At 38.5% G+C, this 20513-nt stretch overlaps 1 protein-coding gene across 2 annotated transcripts in view; it reads right to left on the reverse strand.

The window, feature by feature from the left end:
• The window catches only part of ITFG1 (integrin alpha FG-GAP repeat containing 1), a 70179-nt gene that overhangs the window by 45945 nt on the left and 3721 nt on the right, over window positions 1–20513 (reverse strand). For both annotated transcript variants that reach the window (XM_059481152.1, XM_059481151.1), the window contains exons 3-8: window positions 19146–19291; window positions 17405–17462; window positions 16741–16815; window positions 14231–14325; window positions 2007–2068; window positions 18–102 (exon numbers count right to left, since the gene is read on the reverse strand). In XM_059481152.1, coding sequence (XP_059337135.1) covers window positions 18–102; window positions 2007–2068; window positions 14231–14325; window positions 16741–16815; window positions 17405–17462; window positions 19146–19291 — 521 coding nt within the window. The remainder of the gene's footprint in view (window positions 1–17; window positions 103–2006; window positions 2069–14230; window positions 14326–16740; window positions 16816–17404; window positions 17463–19145; window positions 19292–20513) is intronic.

Genomic DNA, 20513 nt, shown 5'->3' on the forward strand with positions numbered 1-20513 from the left:
AAAAGAAGCAAACTCACCAAAATCTGCAAACACAGACTGTCCAACAACTTTGGCACCACTGGGCATTTCCTTACTTTTTCCAACTTTAGAGAAGTTCCCATCCTGGAAAACAGAACAAGGATGATGGAAAGACTGAATTGCAGAGTAAGTGAAAAAACCTGACTTTTGAACCAAAGAAAATACAGATCACTAGGGAAGGGCTTTAGCAGATAAGAAAGAGACATCTCAGCTATGGAAAAAACTGCACTCTTCAAAAATTGGGACTGAGATTTTGCATTTCTAATCCTTCCTGGATTCTTGTGGAAATCCATCCATAGTAATATTCAGATACACTTTCCATAAATTTTGCTGTGCGACGAGGAAGAGATTGGATTATTTCAGCAACATTATCTAAATGATAATTAAATGATTATGAATACAACTGTGCATTTTTGCATATTAGCATGTGATTTTATAGACACATGTAATATATAACAATACACCTGCATAAAAATTAAAAATAGGGTCCTGATTTGCCTTCTAATTAGGAAATAAATTGATTTTTATTAGGTCTGGCTTAGAACTTGTTTTATTTATCCTTTATTAAAATCTATGCCTGGAGAAAACAACAGTTCATTATACCATCAGAAAGATAAAAAGTGCTAAATCTTTGTTTATCACAGAACTGGATCACAGCTGGCACAAACCCATTTGAAGGTGTTGAGTTTTTGCAGCCATGTTAAAGGAGCCAAGGATCCTTCCCCAGGCACTGCCACCAGCTCAGCACAGGGCTCTGCACACACAGGCACAGAGCCAAAGGCTTGGGAAGGGAGCAGAGTTAGTTATCCATACCCAACAGGAGCAGAGTTATCCATACCCAACAGGAGCAGAGTTATCCATATCCAACAGGACCCACATCATATTTAGTTTGCAGACTTCACTGCAACTCTGGACACAGTGCTACTTGTACTGCATGTCTGACTATTTATCTTTACCTTGACACATAATTTATAGTGATTCTGATGAGAAAAATTAATATTGATGCATTTCCATGTAGTGAAATAGAAGAGGTCCTGAGTTGGCCCTAAAAGCATATCTTGTGTAAGGCAAATATTTAAAAAGCATTTTATAGTGCATCAATGAAGGGAATTACTTTTTTCTATAAAGAGCAGTTTACCAGCTTTAATGGATCAGTTAAAGTATTTGTAGTTTCATACACATGTCCAATCATTTTACATGTATAACCTATTTTCCTGGGCTGATTGATTCCCAAGAACAGAATTCTTTCTTTCTAAAGATAAGCAAATCTATCAGTACAAAATGTATAATGCAGGATTATATTTACAATACGAGTCCAAAATCTGTAAGAAAATTCAAAGAAATCCCCCTAACGGGACAAACACCTTGTGTACTAACAAACACTCACCAGGCAATGATTTTTAAAGTCTACCTAAAGCTGTAAATCCAGGATTCATGACTCAGTGCTTTCAGTACTCTTGCTTGGGAGAAGATGGCCAGGTTATCTCACACAAGACTCTGTTCTGCAGTGACTCACTGTGATCTGCTGGATTCATTTTCAGGCAAAAACTCATCCCTTAACTAACAAGAAACACACTGAGCACTTTCCATCATCATTAAGAAGTGAACTGATAGCTCTAGTCCTTTTGGATAACAAGGTACAAAGGATGCCCCTGGCCAGGTTAGACAATACAAAAGCAGAATCTCAATAAATTATTAATCCCTTGATCTATTACTCCTCACCCCTGAATTTCAGTTATGATATTTAGTTAACACAGGACTTGGGATTTCCTCAAATGTAACTTGCACAGTCAGAAGTGACATTTTGAACCTCTGTCCCAGAAAATCTCACCCAAGACCTAGAGTCATATATCTAATAAAGCTCACTTAATATAAAAAAAAATCTTTCAGACAGCAAGAATAAAACCAAACTGATCAGTCTTCTATCTATAAATCACCATAAATGTCAGAAGAGAACTCTTTGGTGTTTATAACTTTTTCTTTCTTACCTTATTTACCCATGTCTCAAACTGAATGGTTTTGGAATTTGGTGATGTGGTAAGGAACAAATCTGTGAGGAAAATTTAAGAGAAAAGAGATATTTAACAGTAGACCACACTCTCAAATATATGATCACTTAGTAAATATATATTGTTTAAAAATATTACCTATATTTTAGAAGTTATAAATACATTGTATTCTAGTGATAAATTAAGTAAGAAAGACTAAAACCACAACCCTCAAAACTATTTTCATGTCTTGTACTCTTCTGTATAAATAGATATCAATAAATACCAACTAGCCTTTTATTTGGGATATGGTGAATTAAGCAACAGATACACTGTTGACAGGAGAAGAAAAGTAGATGGAGAAATATTTCTGGCTTCCTATACACTAAAATTCTTTAAAACATCAAACCAGTGCAAAGTAGAGCTTCAAAGGATTTATCTGGCAAGGCCTACAGAGAAGCTTATTTGCTGCCTTTGAGAGAAGTCCCCAAATGAGGAAAATGGGAAGAAAAAGCTGTTATTAAAAAAATAAAAAAAGTGGTTGTCTCTTACAGTTGAGGAATAAAAAAAATTTTAAAAATTAAGTCAAGTGTTTGGAAATCGAGATTTAAGAAAACCACTCTTTAAGATTTAAACACCTGTTTTCTTTTTCCTCGTCTCCTCCCTCCCTGCAATTTCAACTGCCATTCTTTGAGCTAGAACACAATGGTTACTTTGCAGGAAAAAGAAAAAAAAAAAAAAGAAAAAAAGAATATTAATGCTTTACCCTGAAGTGTTTTACTGAATAAGCAGGTAGATGGCTGTACAGGGAATTTCAAATAGCACAATAAGGGATATTGTATTCCAGGGAAAAAAACCCAGCAACAAACAACAACCACAAAACTAGAAACCTCCCCACACCTAACAAGCAAAACTCAAACAAAAACCCCACATACTCACAAAAAACAACAAAGATTCTCCTTACAGATGTCTCCCCCCCACAGCTTAAAAGCTTTACCATTTAATTTTATTCCTCTGAATATCTGAAATGGCTATTTCCTTTACAGCATACACATGAAAAGCATGGTAGTGTGTGCTTCATTGGAATGAATTACAGTGATACTTAAGGACTTCCTGAAGGTGAGACAGAAGTAATGAAAATAATCTGAAGACACTATAAATGTAAGTTAGAAAACTTATATATACTTTCAAATATTAACTTTGCATCTAGAAGGAAGCTTGTGCAATACTGTTGATTACTATTGATATAAGCCAGAAAAATATTAAAAATCCAGTATTTTCATAGGGGCAGAAAGAGAAACATGAAATAACAGAAGCCTTAACTAATTTTCCTACAGGTCAAAATGCACCTATCTCTTAAAAAATGTTTTTGAGGTTTAAATAATCATTTCAAGTAGGGTTCTTGCTGTACTTGGTACAGAAATTTACTCTGAGCTCCAGGCTGTGTTGCTGCCAGGTTATGTTACAAGTGCTCCCAGGTTATGCTGCAAGGCTCTGAAGTGTTCTATTGAAATGCCCAGCCAAGGATGAGCATTTGCTCCCCAGCTGGGGCAGGCTGGGTGACCCTCAGCCATCCTGTCTGCTCTGTAACCTCTGCCCAGCACCTCTGACTCCATCTCTCACTGCAGAGCTGATCTCCCACCTCCACTGCTGAGTGAGTCCTCTCTGCTCAGTCCTCGGTGCAAGGGCAGATCCTGGCAGGGGTAACTCAGCATTCCCTCTGCTAATGCTCTGTACCCACATTTTGGGACTCTGCCCCAGACTGAGACAAGGTGGCCCAGCTGCCAACACCAGACAGAACTCACCCAATGGCACCATGCCAGAACCTGCCCCAGCTCCCTCAGCCCTTCCTCAGCAGAGCTGCTCCTGTCCCTTCACCATCTGTGTCACCCTCGGCTGCTCCAGGAGCTCCGCATCTCTCTGGCACTGGGGAGCCCAGAGCTGGGCACAGCCCTGCAGTGCTCCTCACCAGGGCTGAGCAGAGGGGCAGGGTCACCTCCCTGAGCTGCTCAGTGCTCTTCTCAAAGCCCCCAGGATCCCATTGGCCTCACAAGGACACAGTGCTGGCTCCTGCTGTTCACCAGGACCCCCCAGCCCCCTCTCAGAGCTGCTCTGGGTCACCCCCTGCCTGTGCTGGTGCTGGGGTTGTTCCTGCCCAGGACCCTGCTCTGCCTTTCTCCCCAGCAGCTTAAAGACAATTCCATTCAGAAACATTCCTGTTTTGCACTGAACTCCCTCCTCCAAACCAGCTTCTCTTTTAAGTCAGTAAATAATTTTGCTCTCTGCCCCTCTCCCTGTACTCCTCCATCTCCTTTTTCCTAACTCCAGGCACATAACACTGTACAGAACAAATGGAACCAACACAGCAGAGCAGCTCCAAGGCTGCTGTAATGTCACACTGCACTGGCAAAATGCAAAGGCAGGCTAAGAGAGCAGATAATCTTCTAAAAATAGTCTAGAGGAGCTGGTGCCACGCTGCTCCTGCATTAAAGGAACAAGCTGTGATTTCCCATAGGACAACTTAATACAGGTACAACAACACCACCTCTAGTTCTAGAGCCCTCTGAGCCAGCTCCACTGGTACCTTATTGCCAATTGTCCTCTTTCTTATCCTTAAGCCTTCTGAGAAGCTACAAGTTTGAAATGCTTATGCATGATTCTGGGATTAAACTCTCTTGCACTGAATCCAAGTCAAATTGTTAATATTTACAAGCAATTATCCATTTGGATCAAGAATGTCAGATTTCAAACCAAGCAAAACAAAAGCATTTCTTTGCAACAGCAGTATAAAAAGGTGATGCAATTTAGACACCTGAAATAACTACTCACAAATTTGTATAGTTCAGAATTACAAGTATTTTCTCCTAAGTTTGTGAAAGAAATGCGTAAGAAAACACAAGTCCTGTCTGGAACAGTGTTCTAGATCAGTTAATTCCCAAATTTTACTTTCAACCTACCTCACTTCATGATTCTTTCTGGTTTGATTATGTAAGTTTTTGACCCCAAGAGAATCTGAGAGAGGCAACAAGAATATGTGCACTTTAAAATACCTAACAGCCATAGCAAAGAATCCTTGCAAATGTTTCCTCTCCAAAAGAATGGTGTCCACAACATATCTCCCACCTCACTGTCACTGCTTTCCATGTCTATTATTACTAAATTCCTAAAGATGTAAGAGCTGCAGGAGAACAGATGGAGCCAACAAATGCATTAATATCTCTATGATCAGTACTGGGGTTACACAACAATGAAGACATGTACAGTTCTTTTCTACACTTTCTGTGTTACAATACACTAATCACATTGAAAACTGCAACATTTCTGTTTTGCTTCTGGCTGCATCAAGAAAACTCAGCCCCTTATTCCTACAAGGAACGCCTATCATGTTAAATATGCTCAGAAAAAGTCACTTGTCTGTAGCTATGCTGCACACTGCCTTTGGAAGGCAGTTCAGGTTGCAATTTCAGCTGTTAGAATCTATTCCATAAAGATCTCTGAGTTTAAAAAGCACAGACAAAGTACTGAGGGCTGTTCAAATTCCTATGACCCTCACGGCAGCACAGTGAGAGATATTTCCAACCTGAGGTTATTAAACCAACTAATCTGGAGCTCAACAAGCAATTCTTCACAGAATACAAAGGTGATGGTTTTACCAGACAACAGGTACATGAAGAGATGGTAAAAATAAAAGGCAAGGAGGTACCTTTAACAGCCCTAGGGTAGTTGTAGATTCTATAGATATAAAAATGGAAATATGAAAAAGGAAGGGGAAAAAAATCCACTTTTCTGCTGCCAGGGAAAGAATACTGAGCTAGCTGGATGGAGCACTAGACTAAGCCTGCAGGGCATTTCTTGCATCCCCAATTTGTGACATGATGCAGCAAAGATAAGGAAAACACTCAATAGTTGGGATGGGGGAAGATCTTGTTGTCAGATTCAGGCAGATTTCCTGAGATGTAGCACCTATGGCATAAGTGAATGGATAGAAGTAAAAAACAAACACTGCCTGAGAGGAAACCTTTCTCTTAAAGAAATGCAAAATGTGTTCACATTTAAATACACTTTCCTATTTTGGATTTAACAGCCAGTGATTAACATAAATACAAGATAAGCAATTGGAATATTCATCAACAAAACTCAACAGCCTGAGAATACAATAAGGAAGCACGGAAGTTATCCAGCATTTTAGATCTACAATACTGAAAATCAACTAAAATATACACCAGACACTTAATACAAAAGATATCTCATAATGCGGCAGCACAAAACCACTGTGTATTAGCATTTTACTCACAACTCACCCTAAAAAGTGAGTTGGTGAGCAAATTTGGCTATAATTGAATTTAGCTTAGTAATTGGCTTAGTAATAAGATGCTGCTACCCCACCTCTGCTACATCTGATCACCAGTTAATATATATATATATATAAATACTGAATTCAGCATTCATTCTTACAAAAAAAAGGAAACAGATTATTAGAATGTATGTTTCTGCCTGTAAAAGGGAAGCTATTTGAGTACAGTGCTCCTAGCTCCAAGATTCTAAAGCTTGCTCCAGAGGAAGCACAGCACTCCCATCCATCTTTTCTTGATAGGATCAGGGAATTTTGACACTGCATCAACATACTGCCCACTGAAGACTGAAAAATCTCCCCCAAAAGCAACATAAAACTTGACTGGCTAGACTGCATTGAGTTTATTTAGTGCATTTAGAACTACCCTGTATCAATGTCCAAGTCACCCCAGACACAGCCACAAACACTAAAACTGTAATTTGAACACAGCACAGCCCATCTTGAGCTAGCTACATTTTTAGCAATGTTTGTACAATGTACCTAAAGGAGCTTTACTGTCTGTGGTGCCCACCTTGGGCAGCAAGAGCACAGCTTTTGTGCCATGGGGCTTGGGAACCAGAGAGCTGCACTGGAGAGAAGCAGCTGCTGAGAACCCAGTGCCGGGACCAAACTGATCAAGGGCAGCAGCACCTCTCCTGTGCAGATGGGCTGGGAGCTGGGGCTGCTCAGTCTGCAGGAGGAACCCCAGAGCCCCTTCCAGGACATAAAGAGAGCTGGGGAGGGGCTTTGGACAAGGACATGCAGAGACAGGGCAAGGGGGAATGGCCTTAGGCTGGAAGAGAGCAGGTTTAGGTTAGAAATAAGGAAGAAATTCTTCCCTGTGAGGGTGGTGAGGCCTTGCACAGGCTGCCCCTGGATCCCTGGCAGTGCCCAAGGCCAGGTTGAATGGGGCTTGGAGCAACCTGGGATAGTGGAAGGTGTCCTGCCCATGGCAGGGGTTGTAACTGGATGAGATCTAAGGTACCTTCTAACCCAAGCAACTCTGGGATAATTGCAACAGCTTATGGATCATGACAAGGGAAATCCATAAACAAGACAGATTAAAATGCAGGACAGCACTCTAACACCTTAAACATGAAAGCATTTCTATTTTTCCTGTAAATCTTTTTGCTGCAGAACTAAACATACAGGCAGTTTCCAACCACCCACCTCCACACCCAACAGCAGGTCCAGCCCTGATCCATATCCCATGGTTTCTGTCACACAGAAAGACTCCTAGACTCCCCCCAACCCAGCCTTTTGCAGCTGTGCTTCCTTTACCCCACACACCATTAGGTCAGTCCTCCTCTCAGAATTTCAAGTCCATCTGAAATGAACATCCTCTTTTATAGAAATTCATCCAGGGTTTGCTCTTCACCATCTCCAACTAAATTCTCTGCCTTCAGTCTGGATTTCCTCTCCGCCCCCCTCCGGTGCAGCCATTCCTGCCTGTGCCCCTGCTCTCAGCTGAGCACCCAAACACTGACCACAGCCCAGAGGCACCATGGAAGGGAAAGGTTCCACAGCCCCTGGCCTCTCCTGATGGCTGCCTGAGAAAGGCAGTGAGAGCCAGGAAGGAAAACAGCAACAGCACCCCAGCTGAGAATTTGAAACCTGTTTCAAACTGGTTAGCTTCAATGAATCTTTGAATCAACAGTAAATAAAACAGGTCAGGGTAAAAAAGTACAGTGCAGTCTCACCCTGCTTCCCCTGATTTTACTTACTAGAACTAGAAATTGCAATGAAACCTAACTGTACAGAACCTGCTGCAAGTTCACTTCTGATTACCCTTGTTATTTTCTGTCACTTTTGAGTGTTATAAAAATAGTGCTATTTTTAGATGGAGCATTCATTTCACTAATGACTGTTTTGACCTTTCTGTTTAATGTCAGAGGGCTTTATTTCAGAATAAAACCCCCCAGCACCTGACTGTCTTGAGAAGCCACCAGGGTACAAGCAACATGAAGTAACTGTTTGATTTCACATTGACTTCAGAAGTTTAAGTTTATAAAGGAGGGGGGGAAGTGCCCTTTTTATAAACACTATTGCCACGGAGAAGGCAGTTCCCAATTAGAACATTTATGTGTACACTCCAAACATGCCTAAAAATGATTTCATCAATGTGGAAGAACAGGAGTGTCTGTGCATATTCTCTAAGCAGGAGTTACTTTTGGAGATAAAAGTGCCTGCTTTATCTATATGTAAATAATGCACTGAAGTAAAAATCTCTGCTTTGCAGTGTGTTGACAGAATAGTAATGTAACAACTGTATTAAAATCATTAAATACCCTAAAACCCAAGGCAAAATAAAAGATAACTTTATTTACATTACAGATTGAACACTGGTAGGAAAAAAAGTATTCAAAACCAAACATTACTTAAAATTTTTTTATTGTAACGACACAATATTAATTGTACAATACTTCTACTATGCACAAACCTAATTTTATAAAAAAAAAGTTAGATATAATCAGTTTTATTTCTTTACTACATCAAAACAGAAAACAAAATCTTCCAAATTTCATGCTTCTTTTCCTAAGTATTTTATTCAGGCAGAGAAACTCTCTACATGTGGTACTTGTTAAACATGAGCTTTCAGACAGAAAGTGCTCTTTATTTTCAGATATGGGCAACAACATTGTTTCAAGGAACAAAAAATAATGCCCCTCAAGAGTGCTTTCAGAACCCATTTTCACATTCATGTTTTCTCAACAAAATGCTATTTGGGGCACAACCAATTTATTTCTCACCTGTATTGAGTTATTGATTACCATAAAAATATAACTCCCCAGTGTATATAACTATATCAGTATATAATTAAAAATTGCAAAAGGAATAGCTTTTGAGACACTTCATAATGGCAATTTTAAAATTAAATCTGCTAAGCAGATAGCAGAGATTATGGGCTCCTTTAGAAAGATTAGGAAAAAAGTTAAACCTAAAGCTCTTTCTTTTCTCTAATGATCTCTATCCATCCTCTGGTTCTCTCTGCAAGGAAAGCTGTGAGTAAGAGAAGGCACTGGCAAATGCAGCTCAGTCCCATCAGCAGGAGGAGATGCAGCTAAACCCAGCTCTGGTTTGATTTTATGAGCTGGAACTTCCTGTGGGATTGAACACTGGGAAGGAGCAAGTGGAGGAATGAGGGTGACAGGGGATCATATAATCCAAAACATTTTTAATTAGATATAACAAACACGTAAGGAATAGAATTAATGAAAAACAAACCAAACTTTACAGACTGAAGCCCTCTGAAATATATCCTATCTTACATGATACATTTTTTGCCTCTATTATCGGCAGTAAACTTAGAGGTAAGCTCTGCTATCAGAGCTAAAACTCTGATAAGAAATTTTAAAATTTTTACCTGTTAAAGAATGACACAGTGACATGGCTTTACTGAATACTTGCTTGGGCAGAAGTGTGAGGGAGGAGGCAGAACCAGAGAGAACAGATTAACTTCAAATATATGGACACACCCCCATGCCCCACCCAAGTTTTAAAATGCCACCAGATACTTTGTGTGCCAGTGATTTGAATAGTGAATAAATGCAGATCTACTGCAGAAAATCAGCTCTGCTGGTAATATGAGCTGCAGAGAGACTACCAGCTTCCATGAAGAGCAAACTCACTGAAAATATGACCAGAGAATCTGACATTGAGCATTAGACTATTTTCAGAATCTAGATTTAAATGACTACAACAGAAATATCACCTGTGATTTGAATGATTGGTTTGCAAGAAGAAAACTATCCACATTTATACATTTAAACTAAGTGGGAATCAAAAAGAAAACACATTGTGAACGTTCTGGTACATTAGGTTTCTAAATTCCCAAAGCAAAACAACATAAGAAAATTAACACCAGAAATCAGTAAAGAGACTAGCAATTAGCTTACAGCAAGCTGTTTCTGACTAATGATTTTTCCATTTTAGTTTTCCCAAACCCAAATTTATGATTTTTCCTTCATTTTATATAAACAGCTCCAGAAATATCTCCAACTATACACACCACATGCTAGTGTTCAACATGAGATCAGGACTTCCAAGCTGTGGAGTCACATATCCAAGTGACACACAGAGTATTTAATACATCAGCTATTTTTCACAGCATTCAAGGATACAGTGACACATGTACAGTATGAAGTTACAGTGGGACTCACAGTCCAAGGCAGCTTGTCTCATGTATTTGAGCACTTTAAAAGTGTTTGTAGGGCCTAACTTCTTGGTAGAAGACTTGTATTTCTGAATGCAAACTAATCTATGGTTTAATAATTCTGGTTTTTTTTCCCCAAGTTTAAAAAGAGAGCACTAGCACTAAGTGAATACCTGACATGGTAGGATGTTTACAATAAAAGTTATGAAGATGTCTAATTAGAAAAAAATGACACAGCAAAATAATCACTATCCTAAAAATTTCAACTGTGATATTTTTAAGAAAGGCCTCTTGATGATCCTTCTTTGGAAATGCTCACCTGGACTGCTTCGTAAAATACACCCAATGTTAATCTGTTCACACAAGTCTATTATTATTATTAGCTGGAGATTATTGTCCTAAGCCAGCTGTGAAAAAGAACTAATGACAAGTGTGAGTATGAATTACCAGACACCCAGCAGCCCTGTTCTACCAGGGGCCAGCACATTTGCTCCTCACCTTGCAGCCTCAGGACCACTGTCCCAGCAGTGGCAGTGATGGGAGCTGCCTGACCAGCCCATTTCCAGACATCCCTCCCAGTTCAGCCTCTCTGTGAAGCAGATACTCCTCCCTGGAGCAACACATGCTTAATATGCATGCAAAAAAATACTTTAAAGTTTGCTATTTAGTTTATCCATTAAGCACATACAGACCCTTTAGTAAAGGTTTTATACTGCAAATTTTTGCATGGTTTTAATGAAATTCCTGGTCTAACTCAGAATTCCTTACTGAATTAATAACTATAGGGAGCTGAGATGTCTGCATGAGGATGCTTTCTTTAAAAACAGCAGCAGCATTACTCTCTGAAATGGCCCAGTTTATCTCTGACCAAGAAAGATTAGTATTATCTTTGTTGTGGTTAGAGGATTTTTGGATTATAAAATCCTTACACTGTTAGCCTTTCATGAAGCATTGTCAGGGATTAAACACATCTTTATGAGCAAGTTCTCCTATAATGAAATCATAACAATTCAACTTCATTTCACCCAGAGCATGAGAAGTGTGGCAATTAAAAGCTCTGCTCTGAGTGTTTAATATCAGCAGGTTGAAAACAGGTTAGGCAATAAACTAGCAAAAAGCTTCTCAGCCCAGAGAGGATTTTTTGTTTTATGTCAAGCACACTTTAAATCTCCTAAGCTGTTTATAATGATAGAGTTGCCAAAAATAGCCCAGCTAAAAATCATCAAATTGGCTGCATCTGTTACAGAATACAAAGAGTGCCAAAATATTGCAGAATATTAAAAAAACCTTGAAAATACCTGCAAAAAAACCCTATGGAGAGTAAGTAAAATGGCATGTCCTGGTGATCTATTTGTAAACAAAAATCACTCCATCAATTTTAGGTGCAATTATATCCTTATAATCATGAACAGTAGCATTGCCTGTGAGTAAACAGCCTGAATATTTCAGTCCAAAAATCCCACAGCAGCATCAAATCCCATGATTATTAAGTGTTTTGGGCCACATGATTTCAGCAGGCAGATTATTCCCCTGCATCTTGTGAATGCCTCCTTTTTAATTAATACAATTCTAACGTGCAGCAGCCCTGCTCCTGATGAGGCTTTGCTCCCACTGCAGAGTGGCTGTGTGGGTGAGCTCTGAGTCACAAACTCTCCCCTCCCCAAACACTGGCACCCAGCCCTGCTGTGCCCTGCCTGCCCCAGGGCATTCCCACCAGTCCTGCACACACTTCCAGCTCCTGTTGTTTTGCCCTTTTCCCCCTGAATTTCTATCACCTGACTGCTTTGATGACTGCCTGTGAGTCACTTCCCAGCCCTGTACAGACACACAATTAGAGCAGACGTGGTGAGAACACTGCACAGGTATTTTCTGGAAGAGGCACAGTGAGATTCAAGGTACAATTTCATGCTTGGTTAAAGGCAGCATACAACTGCTGCTACTAAAAGAGGAGTCAACCTTTCCCCTGTGCTTACATCTGCTCTGACAATCCTGCATAGGGAGTTGGATCAACTTAACTCCAGTGACAATGAACTGTGCTCCTCAGCAGCCCCAGTTCCAAGCAGTTACTAGAGCTGATGTCAGGGAACTGCCACAAATGCACAGGCAGGACTAGAAAACTGGCAACTTTTCATTTTGCCAGGAAAAAGACATCAGTCATGAAATATCAGATATACTGATACTATTTTTCAGCATGATTTTTGGTTAGTCCCATCTTCATAGGGACGGTAAAAAAAATTATCATTCCCACCTTAGAAGTAAAACATTACTTAAAAAAATAATAATAGTGCAATAGTTTCTCCAGTTTTCTTGTCAGGATGAATTATTTTCCTTACAATTTTCCCCAGGTTCCTTTAACAAACACTTCCCACAGCACTAAACATTAACACCCTAACATAGATCCTCAGCTTGAGGTGTCACAGCCTTGCTGCTACAAGAAAATAAAAGTCAGGATCTTTATGGGAAGAGCTTCACAGGAGCTTCTACTCCCATCTTGAGATATAAAAATAGATGTGACTCTATAAAAGCTCCCAGCACTACCCACACAAAGATCCTGACTCTCATTTCTGTTTAATAGAGAAGCTTCCACAGCAGCAGCACTAACCAGAACTCTTGGAACATTCTTTAGTCTGGCAGCTGTCAAAAACCCTGAAAAATTGATCAGTGTGTGACCGATCAATGTAAGGATCTTAGACTTCTTACCTTTACTCACCTCTGAGTTTAGATTTCAATGTACTCCACTTAAAATGCTACCTGGAATGCTCATCTATGCTGTTTATGCCACTAAAAAAAAATTCCAGAAGGCTTCTAGAGCTAAGTGTGTTAGAACTGGTTATTACATGACACTGATTACGGTAAGCAACCATATATTTAATTTTCTAGTTGGAATTTCCACTTGACAGCTTCACATAGCAATGTGCCAGAACTGGATATTAAGGTTTGACTGCATACTAAAGCAATTAACTTAATCCCCAACATTTATAAGCATCTTAATTAAATTTATGGAATCATTCCTCTCTCATTCCCATGCAACTAAACAGGAAAAAGATAAGCTCTCTTTCCAAAATTACCATATATGAATTGATGTACACTGCACATCTAGCAGAAGATAAAGCACTTCAGAATTAATTTAGTGTGTGAAGAAATTAAGTTTATCACAATATTTAAATGTGCTTGGAAATATGAGCCAGGTATGGAAATGATAAACAGATTCACCATGGTAACTGAATCACATTGACAAAATACCCCAACAAAATAAAGGGAGAACACAGTTAGTTCTATCAGTGATAGAATTAACTACAACATAATAGACTGAAGCCATAATGAAATCCTGAAAGCAAATTTTAAGTCCAGTCTTAAAAACCTTCTGCTGAATCAAACTACCTATTTCCATACTCAAATGAAAAACTGCAGCCCTGCAGCAGTTGCCACAGCAGTTGTACTAGAGTACAGAATTGTGAAGAGCAGCAAACAACACTTTAAGGGTGAACACGACATCATTCAGAACATGCAGCAGTTATGATTATCATCAAGAAGTAGCAAATGCTATTAGGACATTTATTTTAAAAGTTGTTTTTTAAAACCCAGAATTTTCAAATCATAGATTTTAAAATTAAGTAACTGGAAAACCCGAATCAGAAGTAGCAAAATCATATAATTACTGAAGGAAGCTGCAACACATGACATTGACACTTAGTGATAATTATTTTTAGGATGATTTCTAACACTTCTATGACTTACCAGCAGTGAAGTCATTATTTAAATCTATAAAGGCATGGGAGTGTGGTATATACATTTTACTTTGAGTTTCCAGTGCAGGATGCCATGACAAGTTCCTACAGACAAGAATAAAAATACATTTCATCAATGTGTAGGGACTGTTAATCATGATAATACAGCTTAAAAAACAGTGAAACTTTAAATAAAAATGGGACAGAAAGCATGTTCTCCCAATGCTAAAACAAAATTCATGTTTAGCTTACAATATACCCAGTAACTCCAGGAATTGCTTGAAAGATTCTGTGAGTTCCATTTTATTAATTTTCTAAAGCAACTTTTTTTGTTTTGCACAGAACAGTGTCACTAGCCATGAAGTTATAGTTAGTGCCAAGGCTCCTGTACCGCAGATCCTGAGACACTGATCCCTGTCCTCAGTTTCCCCAAGCAGCTTTACTTCTGCAAGTACTTCTGGAATTTACTTGCTGATTAATAAACATGAGCAGAAGTAAGCACATGCTGCTAGAGCAGCTCATGCCTGCTGCATGAAAATACACTTTATTTCAGCTCACCTAAAAATCAACATATGAATTAAACTTTCACATTACGATGGACTACTAGCTAATTATGTAATTTCCCAAGCAGGTGATACTTTTATTTATTTATTTATTTATAAATACACATGCCCTGCTGGTTTCTGTTCTAAAAATGGCTGAAATTCCAGCACACCTCCCTGTTAGCAGTGATTTGAAGTGCAACAAATCCTTCAAAAGTCACAATATGACTTTCAGAACCCTTACCTAAAACACTCAGGAAAATCTCAATGTGCACTATACAACAGCAGGTACAAATATTACTACTACTAGTTGGGAGCTGCTTTATTTATTCCAGTGACATTACATACATTTTATTGAAGTCCTTATCTTCCTTGACTAATTTATGGTAAGAAAATAAATAATATTCTGATTACTTCCCAAAGATCATAACCAAGTCTTAGAAATGTTAAAATGCATCCCTTAATCCAAAAGAAATAATTATTTTCTCTAGGTTTTTCTATGTATTCAGTCTTGAAGACTGCCATTGAAGTTAGTCAAAGTTCTAGAATAAATCTTAAAATATTTTGGATTAAAATATAAAAGTGCTTTTCTAAGCAGATGACAAGGCTGTTTTCCATGAACAAGACATGGCTTATGCTATTACCTATAGCACTCAGTCTCATTTTGAGCTCTGATGAGTAATTTTATTTTTACCTTAAAGGTCCTGAAAGAATTTCTTCAACAAAATGCAACAAATCTTTCCCACTTCTCCATTTCTTCAAGAGCTCATACAATTTATTTAATATATAATCATTACAAAGTGCTCAGAAACATCCTTGTGAACCTGAAATCTGTTTCATAAGCCACCAGTACAAGGATAGTGATACAATTCGAGTTGGGATTAATGAACAAAAGCACACTGCCAAGAAGGGCACAGCTTCCACTGACACAGTCAAATGTTATTTAACCTAGGAAAGGAAAAGAGACAGGAACTACAGGTATAAGGTTTTTTATTTTCAAATTATGGACTTTAAGTTCTTTGGCATCCTGCCCAATACTAGACTTTGCTACTCTATATTACTTGGTTACAGACTGGTTCTTCTGAGCCAGTAGAGACAATCTTTTGTTATATTTTGATTTCAGCTTAACCAAGACAGTTAAAAATAACCATTTTCACAGTCCTTGTTAAACATTTAAGTATGCCATTATTTTTACTCCAGTATTTGATAACTGGGCCCATTCTAGAAATTTCAGGGCTAGCAGAAATTTAATCATGAAACTTAGTCCCCTTTGCTGCAATTTCATCTAATAAGGCTTCAGTCAACTTCTATCTGCTCATGAGTGGCCTGAGGCATTCCTTAACACAAGGGATGTGATACAGACATCACTTGTATGCACACTTGTGCTGCTACTTAGTCACCTCTGCTTTACACCACTTCAGAAATCTCTTCCTCTTTATTTTCTTTATATATCTAGTTCAATACTTTTACATCCTGCACTTCCTGTGCTTTTGATTTCCTATGGTGCACAACCTTCCCATTACAAATCATTTCCCAGACAGATGAGAATGTTTTTTTAAATTTACCCCAAACATCTGCAGATTTTTCTTTTGCCATCCCTTTCATTATAAGATCTATTTCAGTAGTTCTTGCATCATCAACCTGAGAGCAGCTTTTATACAGCACAAGTTCCATAACAGATTATAATACTAAACACCAAAAATGTACTAAACAAATGGGACTAGACTATAACTTCTAGGAACTAATTGTTCCAAGAGTCAATTTTCCTCTTTCTGATGTCTAGTGTCAGTGGCTCTGTTTTCTCAGCTCTCATGGAATTTCTACTTACACTATAAAATAGCACTTTAAAGAGCAGATGAAGAGTGTCACTGAATGTTTGCCAGGGACAGCAAGAAGAGTCACACACAAATCCTACACTTTAATGGGAAGTGAATACACAATGCCCAAGTTCCAAAGCCATGCTGAGCCCTCAGCTTACCCTCCCAGCAGGATCTGTGGCTTACTCGAGTCACTGGTGACACCAAACACATCAGGAATCAAGTCTCCATTGAAGCTGAAAATGGAACACAATGTCAGTGCCACCTCAGTCCCCACAGGAGTTCAAACCACCTGTTCTCAAACTCATCTGCACTGGGACATTTTCACAAAGGCTGTGCAGAACTCTCAGCTGTGGCTCTGAATTTTGGCTCCTGTCTGAGCTGCTGTAAAGGTCTGTCAGTGCTTCCCACTCTGCCTTACAGATCTACTGCCCTCCACTTTTGTTCAGCATTTCACACACAGGCAAGCACGTTGTGAAAGGGACATTTGCTCATTGTGGTAAGCCAGTAAGGTTTTTGCTTGACAAAATTCACTGAGAAATGAATGGCTTTTTAAATGAATACTCACAGTACTGGAATGAAAGAAATTAAAAGATCATGCAGTTACTATTGCCAGGATAATATAATATACAACAGAGAGAATTGTAAAGATAACCATTTTGGTTCATCATCTTTTGTTGGATTAGTTGACATTACACAAACCACCCTGTTCTTAAAAGATAAAGAACATGAGCATATGTTTCAAATTTTAGCATTAAAATATATTTAAGTTGCTCTTAGTCACCATTATAAATGTGGTTTTCTAAAAAAGTAGGTTATACTTACTCCATTACTAGAGGCTCATCATGAAAAGTCTTATTTAACACAGTTTTATGGTTAAGATCTGAAAAATGAAAATATTAACTTGATTCAGTTACCAATATATTCTGACATTTGCATTTGCAACTAAGACATAATTCTTCTATTTATTTAAAACTATCTGTCATATGATTAAAAAAAAAGGCACCACTTAATATAAAAAACTAAATGGCTTCCTGAAATTTTGCAGGAAAGGTGAGTTACAGTTAAAAGACTGCAGGCTTTTTCTCTCTCCACCAAACTCCTCAACAAATTATTCCAAGTAGATCTTAGTGAAACCTATTTCTGTGTATGACTGCAATCACTCAGTGAGGAAACTGATTACAAACTCAATACAGGGAAACTGAAACAGTTGGGATAAAGACAGGCTAGAAGTTTAACATTCATTGTATGGTAGACTTCTGTTTAAATAACATTCTTAATTATACACACTGAATATTTGAAATAAGCAATCAAGGCAGACTTTCTAAATGGGAAGCGAGCACTAAGTTCCAATCAGGTTATCACCTTAGACTTCACTTGTACTTGTAATCCAAACTCCTTGCCAGATTATTCCCATTTCCCTCCTCTCTCCACAATGTTTGTCTTTACAATTTCCACATTTCATACAGCAGTCCCCTCCTACTGACTTGTGTGTCACACTCCTATTACCCAAGGGGACACCCCATACCTTGCCAGTGGCCTCAGCACAAACCAACCACTGCCTGAATTTTTAACCTCTGACTCCTCCTCCAGGCCCCATAGCTCATTGTGTTTCCCCCAACACTTGGGGTTTTTTTCTGAAACAAAACGGAATAACCTAATTCAACTCCTCATATTCTTCCCAATCCTAGAGATACCTGCTATTCACTTGATATTGATCCACTGCACGTTTCTGGGTTGCTTGTTTCAGCTCTGATCAAAGCCAGAAGCAATGGTGTCTGAGGCAAACTTGCCTCATCTGTAACTATGCCATGACACAGTTCTTTACAATAGTGATTATTCTTCAGTAGTTTTTGTAGATTAAACAGTATTTTCTTTTGCTTATCTGTCCTTGTTCAAACCCTAAATTCCTCCCCAAACCCTTTCCTAGCAAAGTCAACAGAAAACAGAGGAGACCTCAAGAGTTCACACAATCCATAACTCTACCCCAAGACAGAATCAGCTACAACTTGAACACAGCTAAGAGACACCTGAAAAATCAATTCTAAAGGTCTTGAAAACTTTCAGCAATAGAGACTCTAGAAACCTTTCTTCCAATACTCACTTTAGTGTGTCACTGTCTTTAAAGAATTTCGTTTAACACAAATATTATATTACTGGTGGTAGGTTTAGGGATGTGATTTTGAAAGCTGATGCACTTAAGTTCACAGCAGGTTCCCTGTGCATTTTAAACTGAAGATAAATTTTTTGAGATAGTCTTTGTGAAGCTGACATGCATGATGGGGAAGCCATGAGAAGCAGCTCTTCAGTTAATAGGTACTGCCAAATCAGAATAATGTTTGGTTCTATCTGTTGCATAATACACTGCAAGTATTGTTCTCTTTCATTAATTATTGAACACAGTTTAACAGCAGGATAATATATGGGTGTGCAGCTGAATAGCTGCTAATCCCTATTTTAGTGCTAAAAACAATCATTACACTGTAAAAATGAGTTGTAACTTCTTAACAATACTTTGAATAAGGAAATCTAACAATCTTACTAAGAACCAGTCTCAGCAACTCACCCAAGGTTTGGTTGTGTCCCCAGAAAATAAACACTGAAAGTTCATCTTTGCCATGACTTGGGGCCTGGGTAGTGAGGAGCACATCCATCTGGGAATCTCCATCATAATCTCCAGGAACTACACTGGTTATGGTGACACCAAGGGATCTGGAATTAAAAACAAAAGCCCCCACATGCAAATAATGGTAAAAAGGTGTGCATGTAAAAAGCACTTGTGTAGTCAAAGGCTTGCCCTATTATTATTAGTTGGTCCAATGCAATCTTAATCCTAAACCAGGTTGTTGAAGGGTAAATCCTTACCTATTGCAAAAGTATCTCAAAATCAGGCACCTGATCGGCTGTCCCTGTCTAAGGAAATTGACACTTCAAACTTCAGCTATCAGACATTCTTCAGCCATATCCTGTTAATGCTATCTACACTTCATTAAATCCTCACATTTGTTTAGAACCAGTCAACCAAATGTGTTTCAGAGAGCAGGATCTTCTGGTTGCATTCCAAGAGCAAGAACATAAGGCAACAGGAGCTGTTTAAACAGCAGGAGTCAGGCACAGGTGGATTTTTAAAGCCAATTCCATTTCCTCCTACCTTCTGCCAGGTCTTACTATTCCTTCCTACCTTTGTTTGTTCTATCTTTTTTTATTTGCTTACCTACTCTGCTTTACACACACAAACACAGGTCACATTAAGGATTAAAAGCAGATCCTTTCTAATGCATTAAACAAATTAGTTCCTTCCGAGACAGGAGGGAATAAGGAAAAATAAAAATATGTAGCGTACAGAAGATGAAGCTGAGCTATAAAGGCATTTTAACTTTTAATAAACATAATACTATTGGTAAGCATTATTCCTAAGCAATAGCCATAATAATATAACAGGATATTGAAGCTAGACATATATATATGCACATATAAACAGATTGGCTTACATCTATTAAAAACTGATGTTTTTTTAAAGGCCACATGTAAACTTGACAGAGGAACATCTCTACACAGAAACACCAGAACACCACCTTTCATATCTCTTCTAAATCAGATGATACTGGCTGGATTCCATTAGTAACTACAGCAAATGCATGAATTTCCCTGAAAACATGTCTTGGCATTGATACTAAACCTGCCCACCACAAAGACCTATGTATGCCACGGAATGACAGTTTACCTCACTAGGAAATACAGTCCTGAAAATCCAAATCAACTGCAAAGATATTTCACATATGGGTACTTTAAATACTAATTTGAGGACAAAACCTAAACCATAAATATTCCATAAGGGTTGGGAAGTAACACTTTTTAGTAAACAACTTGAATGACACAACTCATCTCCATAGACTCTGTCATATGACCAACAAAACAAAAGCGCATCAGGGCA

This window comes from Ammospiza nelsoni, chromosome 13, assembly GCF_027579445.1.
Source record: "Ammospiza nelsoni isolate bAmmNel1 chromosome 13, bAmmNel1.pri, whole genome shotgun sequence".
NCBI lineage: Eukaryota > Metazoa > Chordata > Aves > Passeriformes > Passerellidae > Ammospiza > Ammospiza nelsoni.